The sequence below is a fragment of the Cucurbita maxima genome, unplaced genomic scaffold, assembly GCF_002738345.1.
Source record: "Cucurbita maxima cultivar Rimu unplaced genomic scaffold, Cmax_1.0 Cma_Scf00001, whole genome shotgun sequence".
Classification (NCBI taxonomy): domain Eukaryota; kingdom Viridiplantae; phylum Streptophyta; class Magnoliopsida; order Cucurbitales; family Cucurbitaceae; genus Cucurbita; species Cucurbita maxima.
Genome location: NW_019272017.1, coordinates 5,222,850 through 5,237,995, shown reverse-complemented (window position 1 = coordinate 5,237,995; position 15,146 = coordinate 5,222,850). Strand labels below are relative to the sequence as shown.

Genomic DNA, 15,146 nt, shown 5'->3' with positions numbered 1-15,146 from the left:
GGGTTGGAAGACCTTGGGGGTGCAGTGTAGCCTTAGTAGATCACACCTCTGTATGGTATGGGAGAGTGTGTACAATTTTTGTAATTACCTTTAAATCTTATTTTGTTTGATTGGAGTATCTTTTTAGGTCAATTGGGCTCTCCCTTGGGGATATCACACCCGTTTCTTTTAAACAATCCTTTAGGTCTTAGTTTGCTTGATTTGAGCACCCTTTATAGGTCAATTGGGTTTTCTATTGGGGTGGTTTTCTAATGTTCCTCTTGTATTCTTTTATTCGATCTCAATGAAAGCTTCACTTTCATTTTTTCTTAAAAATTAAAAATTAAAAAAAAAAAAAGAAAAAAAAGATCTATTCATAACTACCTAAAAAGCTCATAAAACAAAAGACATAATTTAATTCCTTACACATGAACCTCTTTCAACTTTAACATTCATTATAATCTTTTATTGTAGTTTAAAAGAATAAAAACATGATATCCGAAGCACAAAGAACATCAAAAAAGAAAAACAAACACATAATAAAAGTTATACATAGGAATCTAACCTTGTTAGGACCACAACATTGTCAAAAATGTAATTCTTGCGAGAACCAGACCGAACATATGGTAGTTCATGATGTCAAATAGAAAATTTCTTACGTGGTGTGTTTAAAGTAGCAACTCTAGTTGGATTCCTTGTAGAATGACCTCAACTTTATTATCTCCATCTATATCCACCATGTCCATCTGAAATTTTCACAACATAGTTACTAACCAAAATCTTCTACGTTAGCAAAGAAAATATGAGCAATAATAACAAACCAATGAGATATGGACAATTTGAAACCATTAAAAGTGAACATTGACCATTTTTTATTAAAGTTTGACCCGTAAATAGAATTGATTCTAGCTTGTTATTCTTAAGTGTGTGAATAGAATAATCTAAAATAGTATTTACATGATCCAAACTTGCTAGGCCATCTATAACTCTCGTGCACGGAGTTAAATAAGCACCAAATATCAACTTTGAAAAGGTGACTGGTGACCCATATAATAATTTCCAATGAAACAATCTAGCAAGACAAAAACTTCTAAAGAAACCATAGAAAACATATTTCTTGAAATTTCCACATTTTAAAATCACTCACATCAGAAGCTTACATCTTTAGATTCTGCACCAAATTCTTTCTTAGACTCTGCCTTTTCCTCTTCAGCTGACCAAACTCTTTCTTCTACCTTTAAGAAAAATGTAATGTAGAGAAAATGTCAAAAAAATTTAACTCGTAAACTTATTAGAAAATAGAACAAAACTCGTCCTTCATTTTGCAGGGTTAATTCACACATTGGAAACATAAAACACTGAAAACTGAATGATGTTCAAATCGGTGAAAGGTTTGTATAGGGAAGAATCTACATATATGCACAATTGATAAATTAATCAGAGGATGTTATCATGCCATATTACAGCCTAAAGAAAATTAGTGCCAGAAAACTAGACCCCAAATCACCAAAGGGTATACATGATGTTGGTTATGATTGTTTGTGGGAGTTTTCTAGAGGGTATCTTTTTGGTTTTGCTGAAAGGCGGAATCGTCACGGTAACCTTAAAATTTCAAACCCAGAACAGCGACCAAACTACGCATAAACTAAAAGGCTGAAAACCAAATTTTAAGGCAATCGGAGGAAGAGAGAGTAGAATCGTCACTGTACCCTTGAAATTTCAAACTCAGACCGGCGACCAAACTACCCATAAAATTAAAAGGCTGAGAACGAAATTTTAAGGCAATCGGAGGGAGAGAGAGCAGAATTGTCACTGTACCCTTAAAATTTCAAATCCAGAACATCGGATCGAACTACCCATATAACGAAAAGGCTGAAAACGAAATTTGAAGGAAATCGGAGGAAGTGAGAGCAGAATCATCACTGTACCCTTAAAATTTCAAACCCAAAACAGCGATCAAACTACGCATAAACTAAAAGGCTGAAACGAAATTTGAAGGAAATCAGAGGAAGAGAGAGAAGAATCGTCACTGTACCCTTAAAATTCCAAACCAAGAACAGCGACTAAACCAGCCATAAAAGTAAAAGGCAGAATGAAGGTAGTTTACCTCTATTTTTCGTCACCGAGACGAGGCGAGAAACTCCTTTCGATTCTGCTCTCTCATCCTCCGATTGCCTGGTAACAAGGTAGCGTTTGGTTTGAGCAACGAAGACTCAAAGGGAAGAGGGCGTTGATGGAGCGCTCTGATTCTAATGTGAGAATGTGCTGAAGAAGAGAGCGTGAGAGTGAGTGCTGGAGAAGTATATAAGCCCGAGTGAAATACGCGCCCGTGGGGGCCGAGACAGCTGGCGTCCGAGAATGGCGGGTAACGGCTATGAAGACCGTTATGACTTTGACCCTGGAAAACCGTCGACGATATGAACGTTGAAGCTTATATTTCCGAACCTAACAAAACCCTTGTCGCCGGAGAGAAGGTACGAAAGAAAAAATGGACACCAATGACGTGGCTCTAATTTCTAACCTAATTTCTTTTAATATATTAAAGAGTTTAACTATCTCACTTACTAATAATTTATAAATATTAACCAACCTAATCATTTGCTAATTATTATCAACAGTTGTTAATGTAATTATATTGTAGTTAATTACCATCAATGGTAGCTAAAGGCAATTATGTTATATCAAAATTGTATAAATTGCAGTTAATTATCACTGTAATTCAACCTATTAACTAAATCGAAAAGAAAAACAGCAGCAAAATAGAAATTAAAAACTTGTAATCTAATCAATAGAATCACATATGATTAAAAACATAATTAAAAGTTAGAAAAATGCATTTAGAAATGAAACAAATCCTTTCTTCCGAAATTACATTTGTATCCAACTCCCTTTCTGATCATCTATTGCCGAGACTGTGAAGGTTAGAGTAGGCAAATAACTTAAACAAATCTAACAACCAAACGAGGAAGAAGACGAAGAAGAAACAAAAAAAAGTACAGTCAAAAATCAAATCAAAACATGCTAAAATGGCTATTCAGCCTTCTTTTTGAGCAGCAGCATTAACTTAAAAAACTTACTACAACCACTACTTTTGTATCCTCAAGAGGATTACAAGAAGGATGTAAAAGGACTAACTAGTTGGTGCAGTTTGGTTACCAGCGGATTTTCGGCTTCCCTTACTCGAAAGAGGTCCTCCCAAGGACGGCTTCATCGGAGGGGGAAAAGATCGAAATACTAAACGTTATCTGACAATGCAGGAAGGGAAGCAGCTCAGAAAGAGTGTTGTGGGATGAAAGCAGTGAGTTTCTCCCAATCCAAAGACTCTATGTTTGGGGACATGAATGCAGCGCCAACGCCTAAAGCGATAACGATAAGAGCCATACTTTTGAGACATCCATGGCCTCGTGAAACCCTGTTCAGTAATGCCTTAGCATACTTATCTGCCTCCTTATATATTGACTGGCGATCGTCCTCTTCTTCATCAGCCAATGCCTTCTCATTCTATCGAAAAAAGAACATCGTATGGAAAAAAAGAATAATAAGAACGGTTAACTACTAGTTCAATTCTTCCTAAGTATGAGCTATGGCACAAGAATAAGGGAACTACCTTGATTCTGAAACTTTTTAATGTCTCTCTCAAAGCATCAAAAGGAGCTAGATTTAAAGAAAGCTTTTTCCAGTCATCAGAAAGCTTTTTCAAAACAGAAACACTAGCTTCTAGGTTATCCTCATAAATCTTGTCCTGCAAAACACAATTGCATATTTTCGAGGATGAATTCAAAAATATTCCAGATCAGTTGAAAATAGGAATTAAAATGATTAAACGTATGGGAAAAGAAATAGAATAACTCACCCATTGCTTGTAGCAATCACCATTTTGCGTCAAACACCAAATGAAAACGTTAGTTGCTTCTCCAGATAGCGCTGAAACACCTATTAATGGATATTCTCTCAGTTACTGTTTCATGACCAACAGAATAGTTCCCTTGGTATGCAAAAGGGTAAAAAAAAAAAAAAAAAAAAAAAAAACTAAATTGAAGTATCATACTTTCTCCTGCTGCTTTGGCAGCAAAACTAAATATCTGCTGTGAAACTTGTTTCATGGCTTTACTACCAGGAGAGCCAGCAAGCGCAACCTCCTTCAAGGTTGGATAGATGGCCTCAAACCTTTCAGTAGCCTGCAAATAGTACAATGTCAAAAAAGAAATTTGCATATTGCTTTCAGCATATTAGATAACAGCAACAGTTCCCGTGACTATACCGACCTTCACTCTAGCTGATGAGGCAGGGAAAGTAACACGTAGAAGTGTTTCAAATGAAGAAGGCGGAATCAATCTCTCCCCCTTCCTGACTGCACCATTAACTAGAATAGTACGAGCTTTTGGAGAGGACAAAATTCTGCAGTAAAATAATCTTTCATGTTCAGGAAAGCAAAACTGGAAGGGGAGGGAGAGTGGAGGATGAAATATAATAGTTAAAGGGAAGATAGATGTATTGTGTGATTGTCCATGTAATCCCACCTTTCCACTAGCTGCAAAATTAAATCTCTAGACTGGGGATTAATACTTCTACCACTAACTATGGGCAAAAGGTTATGTGCCCATGCATAAAGCCCAATTGCAAGATCTGCTTGACAAGCCTGGCATGGGAATAAGGAAATCCAGTAATAAGAAGCATAAAAAAAGAAATTAAACACCAATGAATTATAAAAGACATTAATATCAATTCACCTGAACTATCATCCAAACTAGTACTGGAAGCTTGTCCTGTCCTTGATACTTTGAGTTTTCCCTTATTGTTGGCAACACGTGAATGAAAATCTCAGGTTTTCTTCGTAATACCATTGCTAGGACTACAAATATGGCAACCTGCTATGCAATAATATATTAATTCTTGAATCATACAGAAAATATGTGAGAACACCCTCCCCCTCCCTCCACCCATACACCCAAAGAGAGAGAGAGAGAAGTATATGTAAAAAACAAATAGAAACTCATAAGCATCTGTGCAGCTTATTGTTAGTGAAAATTAGAAAGCCAATGATGTACAAATTTATGAAGGTTAAACATGTACTCCAGAATAATAAACGTGAAAGGACAAGTCATAGAAAATGAGTAAGATAAAATGAGGAAACGTCAACAAAAAACAAATATATATCAAGAACGTCAGAGAAGGATAATAGAGATGCATATCATGATCATCACTCTTATTCAAACAAAAAGTGGATTGTTTGCTTTCTGTCAAGCTATCCTATTTACCAGTTGAGTTAATTATTATTATTACTATAATTAGGTATTATAGTAACAATCTATGTGGGATTCCATTTCTTGCCAAAGATGGCATTAACACTCTAATTTCATCAAAGAAACAGATTTCCTAGGCTTTTCAGCCTCTGTTAGATCATCCTTGAAGTCCCTGCAGTTCGTTTAGCTTTACAAATTTCCAGAAACAAACAAGGTTGAAAACTAGTTAATAAGTGTCGAGTTAATCGAGGTTACTTTATAATATTACTTTTTAAGCTTATCTTTACATCTTCTGGATATTTTTTTCTTCTTTCTTTCTGTTTTGCAGGGTTTTGAAACAGCATTTCATATGCTCAAAAAAGAATAACAGTACCTCCCTAAATTTACTTCACTTATCTCAATACGAACCAACAAATTTTATTCGTTCTTGATATTTCGCATTTTTCACCATTTATTAGAACCAGCACCTAATCTTAACTAATGGAACCCTCAAAGGTTGTTGACATCAGACCTTTTGAAAAATGGAGAAATTGGGGGTTAGGTTCAACTTGAACCTCACAAAATCAGTGGTACACATGGACTGTGCCACCCAATATGAACAAACCAATGTATCATTATCCCTACCAGTGCACATAAACTTCGAACAAACAAAGAGTGATGCTACCACTGATACCTGAGATTTTGACGAAGCATGTTGTGCTCCCTTTTTCGAGCCTTTGGCACTAGCTTGTTGAGCCGCAAAGTCAGCAAGAATGCTATCTAAAGACCATAAAACGAAAGAGTTGAGTGCCTCAAGAGAACGTTTATTAAGCCAATCAACTGACGCCTTATAGACATCCTCAGAAATATGCGAGAGGGGGGTCTGCAAAAGAGTGGATGCAACAATTAAGTTGTAAAGTGTACCATTTACTAATAAAAAAAAACTCCATCCATTTTAAGTCAGAGCTCATGAAGATAATGAATGCAAGTACTGGAGCTCACACAATTGGAAAAACCGATAACTAGGCAGCTAATTATAAAAACTAGATTTTATTTTTCTTTAACCTATAATGCACCAAATAACTTCTAAAACTCATTATACAGCTCAAGAAAATCTGACAACTTCGATGGCTAATTTAGAAGAATACACTCACGTCACCCAAAATCAACGGCAAACAAAGAGAAGGTTCAAAGTTCTTGTTCACCCCCAAAACTGACCCTCTGATCCAAACAAATCCATGAACAGTTTAAAACACAGAATGTACATCTACATAATACAAAAACATTTTGTCGAAAGATTATTCTGCACCAGCACAAGGGATCTAAAGTATTAAGCAGAAGCAAACAGAAATATTGATACGCAGATCTAAGAATTCACCCACTGAAGGCGAATTTCAGAGGAATATAACAAATCAAAGATCAGAAAACTCACATCAACAATCTTAGCTACTGGAGACTCCCTAAACATTTTCACCCACGGAAATTGAGAAGCGCTCACGTCCGAGAATGCGCGACCAAAATAATCCGCAAACCTCATTAGCTGAATATCCTGCTGAGTCTCGTACGAGCCCTATTACCCAACATTAAGATGGAAGAGGATGAGAAGAGTCAATAGCATTCGATCGACATCAAATTCTTTTCAAAACAAGCAGATCAATTTCGATCACTTAAAACAAAAGAATGCATCATCGAGCAGATCATATCGCATTACCGACACATCGGCCAAAAACGCCAACAGATCGTTTACATCAATCTTCGCAGCCGCCTCCGCCACCGAAATCTTAGGCTTTTTCGGCTTCTTCTGCTTCACCTTCTTGGCATCCTCGCTAGGCTTTTCGTTCTCCACACCCACTCCATCACTGTCCTCGCCATCCTCATCGTCGGACCTGATCTTCGATCTAACCGGAACAGCCTCATCGTCGTCAACAGCAGCCGCCTTCTGCGCCTCAGCAATTCGGCGGCGTCGCTCCTCCGATTTCTGCTCCAGCGAGCGAAAAACGTTGTCCGCGCCGGGGACGGAGACGGTACCATTAGGCACGATTTTGGCAGAACCAGCATCGGTGGAGGGCTTGGCCGTCTTCCTCTGACGCTTGGCGTAGGTAACCTTCTGCCAGCCATGGTCAACATGGGCGTGAGAAATAGGGGCATCAAGATCTTCATTTGCAGGGGCGGATTCAAAAGCAACGTGTTTGTCCTCCATGGCTGAGGGGTAGGGGGATTGTATAGTGATAGGGAAATGGAATTCAACAGAAAATCAGAAGAGATTTTAAGTGGGTCCAAATTAAAGAGAGAGGAAAATTGAGATTGAGATGAAGAAGAAGAAGAAGAGAAAGGAGCTGAACAAAGAAAAAAAAATGATCGGAGATCCGTAAGATATAATCGACAAAGGCGACTCAAGGAGAAGAAATTAAACTTATAGGACGTTGACTTCATAGAAAGGCCCATTAATATCACCGGATTTACAGGATTGCCACAACCCGTAATTTTTGGAATCTCTAAAATTTTAATTTTTCTTTACAATTTAAATTTAGGATAAAAACTGTTTTGATTCCTTAAGTATTTTATTCATTTGTTAATTTAAACTTTAATCCATTATTTGATCTCTTCTTTTAGCAAATTTAAAACTGATAATTCATTTAAATAAGCTCATTTACATATCATAAAAATAAAAAGAGGGGTAAGAATTGTGGGCGGGGTTTGCAATGCAAATTTGGAGGGTACACAAAATATGGTGTTTAGTTAACGTGTAGGAGCGTTTGGGTTTTGGGGGCCAAGTGGTGGTGACCATAGTGGTAAGTGGAGAGGCGGCCTTACCTTAGCGCCAAACATTCTTCAACCACAAGCAAAGCATGCTATGGTGGCGCATTTCCATTTTTTACCCAAAAACAATGACCACACTTCCACTTTGTGCCTAATCATTTGGTTCAAAATTGCAAGTCTACGTTATCAAGTTATAGTGCATTGAATATCGAATGGTCGAGTGTCATGGTTACTATCATGCCTAATTTTATTTAGAAAACAACCTACTACAACGATCTTGGTGGTGAGGAGGAAGTATTCTAAATCACTATTTCTCAATTCGGACATAAATTCAATTGATTAAAACATCAATTTAAACCTAACAACAATTATTAGATGCCTTTTTTTAAACATAACAACAAACATCATGTAATGTATTGAAATGAAAATGCATATTTTAAACAAATCTTCAAATGAAAAAAAGCTATCCAAAGTAAAAATTTCAACACAATCCAAGTATTAAATTAGATGAAACCTTTTGAGTACTTTATTATGCACTTTCAACAATCTCACAAAAAGAAACTATGGAAATAAATCCTGATAGGGAGAACAAAAATAGGTTCACACATCAATACAAAACGTAATGCTAATGTAACTACAAATCTTTAGCATCAGAAACATACATACTGCTTACAGTAGTAGTTCATTTCCAGAGCTCTCGTTCTTCGGTTTTTCGATCAATTTCGTTTTTTTTTTTTTTTTATCTGGTTCGGTCTCGTATGTGGTTTGCAGTTGTTTCCCCTGTTCAATTGCTGTGCAAACAAATATTCTTGTAAGAGTCTTTACATAAATGTGATACGGATTAGCAGAGTTTCACATTGATGAAAGAAAACCATAGAAAGGAGAGGGAATCAACTTAACTGAGTTGTGAAGAAATTATATACATGCAATGTCCCATTTGGTTGAACCATAAAAAACTGAATGATTGTTGAAGGAAATTACAAGGCACATGAAGAGGCAAAACAATAGCTAACTACAGAATCATCTATGGATCACTCATCTTTAAAGTAGTTCATCCCAAAAGGGTGGCTAGCATGAAAACCTTGAAGACAAAGCACCTAATGTTTTCTGTTCAGACCTATTACAGAAAAAAAAAAAAAATGTAGGGTAGAGATTCAAGCCTATAATGTCTTATGAATTGAACTATGTTCAGATTGGCTATTACTACAAAGATATTTGCGTTAGGAATCATCCCAGATCTTGTAGGGACTGCAATCCATTAGTTGAAAGTATCACAAAACCTTATCCAAATAGAAACAAAGGGCACCCCAAGAACATATGATCCTAATCTTCCCTTCCACATAATTCTTAAACAAGAAGCAACACTTGAGGTCGACCTACGTTTGGGGGCATCATTTATGGATCTTCAGCTCAGATCTCTACAAAAAGTAGCCGGAAGATACCAAAAAAAGCATATTAGGAAAAGTTTCTGCAAATGGGAGGCAAGGCTAAATTGGCTTGAACTCAAACATTTGGCACTAAATTTTTTGGAATTAAAGAAAAAAAAAGTCACATTTATGTGAGTTTAAAATGCCTTTATACATAAAGTTGTGGACCAAAACAAAAAAACAAAAAAAATCCATATTCAGGAATTTCCATTTCTTACTCAAACCAAAATCATTAATGGGATAAGCTCATTGAAGTTCTCTCCCTTGTTCAAACCAAAATCATTGACGACAATAAGATGGAGCTCATTTAAGTTTCACCAATCTCCATTCCTTATTCAAACAAAACTCATTTGTCATTAACGTCCCGGAAATTTATCAATAGGGTATTACAGCCAATCAGTATCCAATGGAGAAAAAATTGGACTAAATTATGACCCTTTGGAAATAAAGATGAAGAGGATGCAAATTTGATTTTCCTTCTACTTGCTAAGCAATGACCTGACATCTGCCATCCTCCAAATGAATTTCCAAAACGAAACTCTTTTTCTTTGTAGCGGAGTTATAGTGTGAAAGAAGTAATAGTTTTCCTCAACCTTCTTTCGCCATTTTGGTTGGCACTTTGATCTTCCTAACATATCCTCTTTGAGGATAATCTCCAGCAATTTGTTTTCATTAATGTTGAAGAGCTACTTTCATTTTGAGAAAAGTTTCTTTCCTCATCTAAGGCATCTAGAGTAGCAATACTATTAACATTTCCAAAACCCTTTTTTCGCATTCTAATTTTTCCCTTTAGATCTTTCAGCTTTAAGATAGAAGAATGGCCAAAATAGCCTAATATCTAGTAAACGGTTCCACCATGTTTTTCATACACGAAGGAACTCAGCATGAACCTACTTAACATAATCAAAACGAAAGGGAGTTCACCCATCCAAATTACCAACTTCAAGGAAAATTGGATATAGTCAGATGTGCTCCTATTCAATCCCACTCATATGAAAATTTAGAAACTCGTACAGAAAAGCATAGGAGAAAGAATTTGACCAAACAAGAAAGACGAGCTTTCTCTCATGTTTGACCATGTAAAGGGCCTCCTTTTCTAGAGGGTCAAAAAGAGAGAGAATTCTTCATGCTGGAAGTAAATCTATTACTACTTGAGATTATTCTCTCGATCATCTTACCACATTGAGATTACTCCCAAGACCCAGTTACAATCATGAAAACCTATCAAAACATAAATAAGGGTTGTTCAATAAAATAAAAAAGCCCCGATAGTCCCAATGCATTGAAAGTAGTCATTTGCAATGATCTTGGAACTCCATGAAGATTCAACTAAAGTGTCTAACCAAACCACAGTGAGCTCTATCTTTCAAATGTCTACTTGTACTTCAGATTTAAATCTTCATTATACAGTAGTACCTTTATAGCTCCTTTGGAAAAATGTTTGCTTTGCACCTTCCAACTTTCAAGAATCCAGGTGTTACAGGTGTTTACATCTCCTCCTTCAAAGAAATGTGGTCAAAAGTTGAAAAGTCTATTGATTTGACTTCATAAAATCAACCATTCCCCTTATTTTGAGGAAACCTCGGACGACCAAGAAACTTTCCTCTCCGCCTTTAATTGAAAATATAAGGTTTGCATAGTATATTAAACTCATTGAACATTACGGAGCATCTATCAACAAATATCCACTGACATGTTTCCATAATAGCCATGTAACTCTCTGAGGAGAAAGGGACAGTGTTGCTGGGACCAGCACCTTTGAAAACTCTATTTTCACTGAAAGAAAGCCACTAAATTTTCCTTTTAACTTTGATTTTATTCACATGATTCAGCTCTCTCACTGTGTAGTTTACCATGCTAATGCAATCATACCATTTAAACCTCCAAAAGAATCCAGCATGGTATTGAAGGTTTTCTGTCCGAACCATTTGACCCCACTACATTTGGTTGAGAAGCAAACTTGTATGATTTTAAATCTTAGGTGTATGGCTACCTGATGCATGTTGGTTTTGAAGGTTCCAAGTAATTCTAAAATGACAAGTGAAAGAGATTGTTTTTTACCTTATTCCAACCACAATAGCTAGGAACAACATAGGACTTTCGGAAGACAAGCATCCTATAGCTCAAACTTCAAATAAAAAATTTGAACAATCCCCAACAAATATTTTAAAGACAGCTATCTGGTTGATCAAAACCCTGAATTCTAAGCAATGCATTATCTAGATAAAAGGTGAATAATTCAAAACATTAACAAGTAATTGGAGGGCAGAATGAACATAAAATCAATTATTATGAAAGGACCTTCCAATAACTACTATCATTATGTTCCCTTTTTATGGGGGAGGGGGGATACAAAGTTCCCCAAATTAAAAGATGCAACAAACGTTTAGATGAAACAAATGCCTAAATGAAGCCTAATGAAGCAAAGAAAATACGAGGCTCTAATCATCAAATGTCAAACAAATGGATCACAATACCATGTGAAGGGCATCTTGAGTTCCCACAAAACAATTCAAGGTAAAACATTACATGTGTCAATGTAGCATGAAAACCACCATCCTAAGTACATTAGTTTCAAGACTACCAAAATGATTCATTTTAGTTTTATTACTAAATCTTCTTAGCTGGATGCGCACAATGTTGTCATTACATTGGCAAGAACTAGTGATGGACCTATCATGCCATCAAGAAAGATGCTAAGTATCAAATATTGTTAAAAGAACATTAAAGATGTATTCTTGTAATCAACTGCAATGTGCTCTAAATAGAGGCAAAACAATGTTTAAACAACAATATCATACAAATAGTCCTCAGGTATTCAAGTGATTATGATTTCATAAGACAATCCAAAAATTAAAAAGAAAAAAGGAAAATACAAGTTTGGCTTTCTATAAAACAAAGAACAAATGTCTCAATCAAACCTTAGGTAGTTGAAGGAGCTGAAACTTTGCCTTTGTCTGAAACAACCTGGTTCTCTTGTGATGGTGGTTCGTAAATTCGTGCTTTCCTCAAAATTTCAGCAACCACCCAACGTTTATGCTTGCTCAACGGCCTAGAAGGGTCTAGTTTAACCTGATATTATAAAATTCAATTTGTTTCATCAGTGGATTAGAAATTATAAACGTTCAAATATTAAAGTACCCTCGGTTCATGTTCCAGAGAAATAAAAACGCGACAAGATTAATATAAATAAACATTATGCATTTGCAAATTGAACGAACAAACTCTTCAAACACAAAGAACATTCGCGAAAACATGCGAGATTCTTCAATATACGGAGAACATTAGCTATTTCATCCAGTATTACAGTGTAGTCAAGAAAATTACACGATAGTGTAACTGAAACTCAAAATCGAGTCGAAAACATGGTTGATTAAATTGGAACGAAAAAGAAAAAATTAATTGGGGAGTAGAAATGGGACTGAATTCTCACCCTGTCACCAATATTGCACTGGTTGTTCTCGTCATGAGCCATGAACTTAGAAGTGCGCTTAACGTAGCGATTATAGAGCTTGTGATAAAACAATCTGTCCACTGCAACGACCACCGATTTCTGCATTTTATTTGAGACCACCATCCCCACTACCTGCTTCATCTTGCCCCTGAGATTAAAACCCCTAAAAAAAACCCCAACAACCCTCTTAAGCTCTAAGCTGCTGCAAACTCGAGGGTTTAGAAAACTATCGGGCAGGAACGGCGTGCGGCGGGGCGGCGTACAGTGGGTGGTAGGGTTTAGAAAGGAGAGCTACGTTGGTTACGATGTCCGATGGCTGGTGGGCGTGCCAAGGCGATGAAAATTATAGAGAAAAGGAAATAAAAAATATAATGTAGATTTTGATAAAATAAATAAATAAATATATATATACCTAATTAATTTTTTATAATATCTAATTAAAAGTTTTAATTTTTTTTTTTTAAAGTTAGACTGCTAGTAAAATGTATTTTTTAAATATTTTTTAATTTTAAAATTTTCATTTAAAAATACTCTTAACATAAATGTAAAATTTTAAAATTGGGAATAATACTCCTAACCTCTATTAAAAATTAAAAAAAAAAATCTCGTTTGTTTAGTTTGAAAGTTACTCATGATTTCGTCTATATATTAATAAATGATAATTTTTTTTTAAAATTTGACATTTTAAAAATAAAAATAAAAATATTAAAAAACTCTTGAAATCTTCTCTTTAAAATACTGGGAAGAAAGTCGAACAAGAATTGAAAATTATTACCTATACTAACAAGTGCACCTTCCTTTTCGATGACTGAATCATAGAAACTTCATAGTTAAATGTGATTTGCTTTTAGCAATTTTATATTTAGTAATCCCTTAGAAAATTTTCTAAGATGCATGTAACTGACACATCTGAAAGCAAGAAGTATGTAACTTAATCATGTCATAAAAGAATGCTTGAGCTATCAAGTGTCGAATCATGGATATGGATCGTTATAGTTACTCTAGTGAATACGATAAGACGAGAAACATATATCATATCCAAATTCTTTGAATACACAATATTTTCTCAAGACCTAACTAAATAATTATTTTGACATATAAAATTTATGGGGGTGTGAAACAACATTAATTCTAATTTCATATATCAAATTATGGTTTTCTTTAACAAATGTTTATAACTTAAAGTATAATTTTGAGATTTATGTAGGCTGACATTATCCTGACTTATATTAAATATACATTAACATATCATTTATTGAGTATGGGGCTGTGTATGGATACCCATTAACTTTCATTGGAATTAAGTATACAATTAATATAGAATATTACGATAGAATGTATGTAAGAAGCCGAAACTAATTCAAGATCGTTCACTTGTATGTGACCTTTTAGTCGAGAATATAAATTTAATCGAGACGGGTGGGCCGACCAGTTGCAGAGGGATATAAGTGCAAACCCCAGACAACCAGATGGGTGGAACAGTTGGGCAGCTGAGCTGAGGACAGTGCCTTGCCATTCAATCCATCTCTTATAGCCATTGGCTTTAGCCTTCCTAAGATTACAGCCATTTACTGCTATTATAAATGCATGAGGTTGTTGCAACTTCCATATTAATTTCCTTCTTCTACACCCTTTCATTACCTTACCTGTGTAATGAATAATATAATGGTTTTAATAAATTTTATAATAGCATACCCACATGTCCGTTTAATTTGTAGAGCTCACCTCTGTGTAGATACGTCTTGAACGGAGCAGAAAATTCCCGTTTAAATAGGAAATAGAGATTGTATTCGTTATCTTTGCCCTTGCCCAATTCTCTGTCCTGCTATGTTCATAACTAAACAAGCACGTAAATATGTTAAAGATTTTTTTTTTTTTTTAATTTTTAGAAGTGGTTCGATAATTATATTTTTGGTGGTTGAACCATCGTGGATGTTTCATTTACAAGATTGATTATGGATATAAAAGCTTATGGGCGTGACATGAACTCTACAATAAAAGTTGGAAGGTCTCCCATATTTCCATTGCTTTCCTTAACCTACACATTAAATCTTGACCCATTTTTTTAATTCATATTTTCAAGAGTTCAAACCTATATGTAATGATTGGAGAGGGGAACGAAAGCGAACGAGAACATTGGCTCTGAAGGGAAGGTGAATTGTGAGATCCCACATCGGTTAGAGAGGGGAATAAAACTTTCTCTAGCAGACACGTTTTAAAAAGTTTAAGGGAAAGCCGGAAAGAAAGATGACTCGGGTCATAAATGATAGTGGTAGAATTGAAAAAAAGTGAATGGCATAATTG

At 35.5% G+C, this 15,146-nt stretch overlaps 2 protein-coding genes across 4 annotated transcripts; both read right to left on the bottom strand.

The window, feature by feature from the left end:
* Positions 1–2,815: 2,815 nt before the first annotated feature.
* On the bottom strand, positions 2,816–7,591 carry LOC111482886. Its single transcript, XM_023128910.1, has 10 exons — positions 6,913–7,591; positions 6,634–6,771; positions 5,896–6,084; positions 4,710–4,847; positions 4,500–4,618; positions 4,245–4,377; positions 4,028–4,157; positions 3,833–3,912; positions 3,587–3,721; positions 2,816–3,480 (listed from the first exon to the last, which is right to left on the bottom strand). The coding sequence occupies exons 1-10, from the start codon at positions 7,399–7,401 to the stop codon at positions 3,250–3,252; spliced, it is 1,782 nt and encodes a 593-aa protein (XP_022984678.1). The 5' UTR covers positions 7,402–7,591; the 3' UTR covers positions 2,816–3,249.
* Positions 7,592–8,457: 866 nt separating this feature from the next.
* On the bottom strand, positions 8,458–13,191 carry LOC111486195 (30S ribosomal protein S17-like). Of its 3 annotated transcripts, XR_002718816.1 has the most exons (4): positions 12,822–13,191; positions 12,310–12,460; positions 10,805–10,887; positions 8,458–8,741 (listed from the first exon to the last, which is right to left on the bottom strand). XR_002718816.1 is itself a non-coding variant. In XM_023133245.1 (3 exons), exons 1-2 carry the CDS (start codon positions 12,981–12,983, stop codon positions 12,311–12,313), a joined length of 312 nt encoding a protein of 103 aa, XP_022989013.1. In that variant the 5' UTR covers positions 12,984–13,191; the 3' UTR covers positions 8,458–8,752; position 12,310. The 3 variants fall into 3 exon arrangements, 2 of the variants coding, with proteins under 2 accessions (XP_022989013.1, XP_022989005.1); XM_023133245.1 differs by lacking the exon at positions 10,805–10,887 and having other exon boundaries at positions 8,458–8,752; XM_023133237.1 differs by lacking the exon at positions 10,805–10,887 and having other exon boundaries at positions 8,460–8,741.
* Between the last annotated feature and the right edge of the window lie 1,955 nt (positions 13,192–15,146).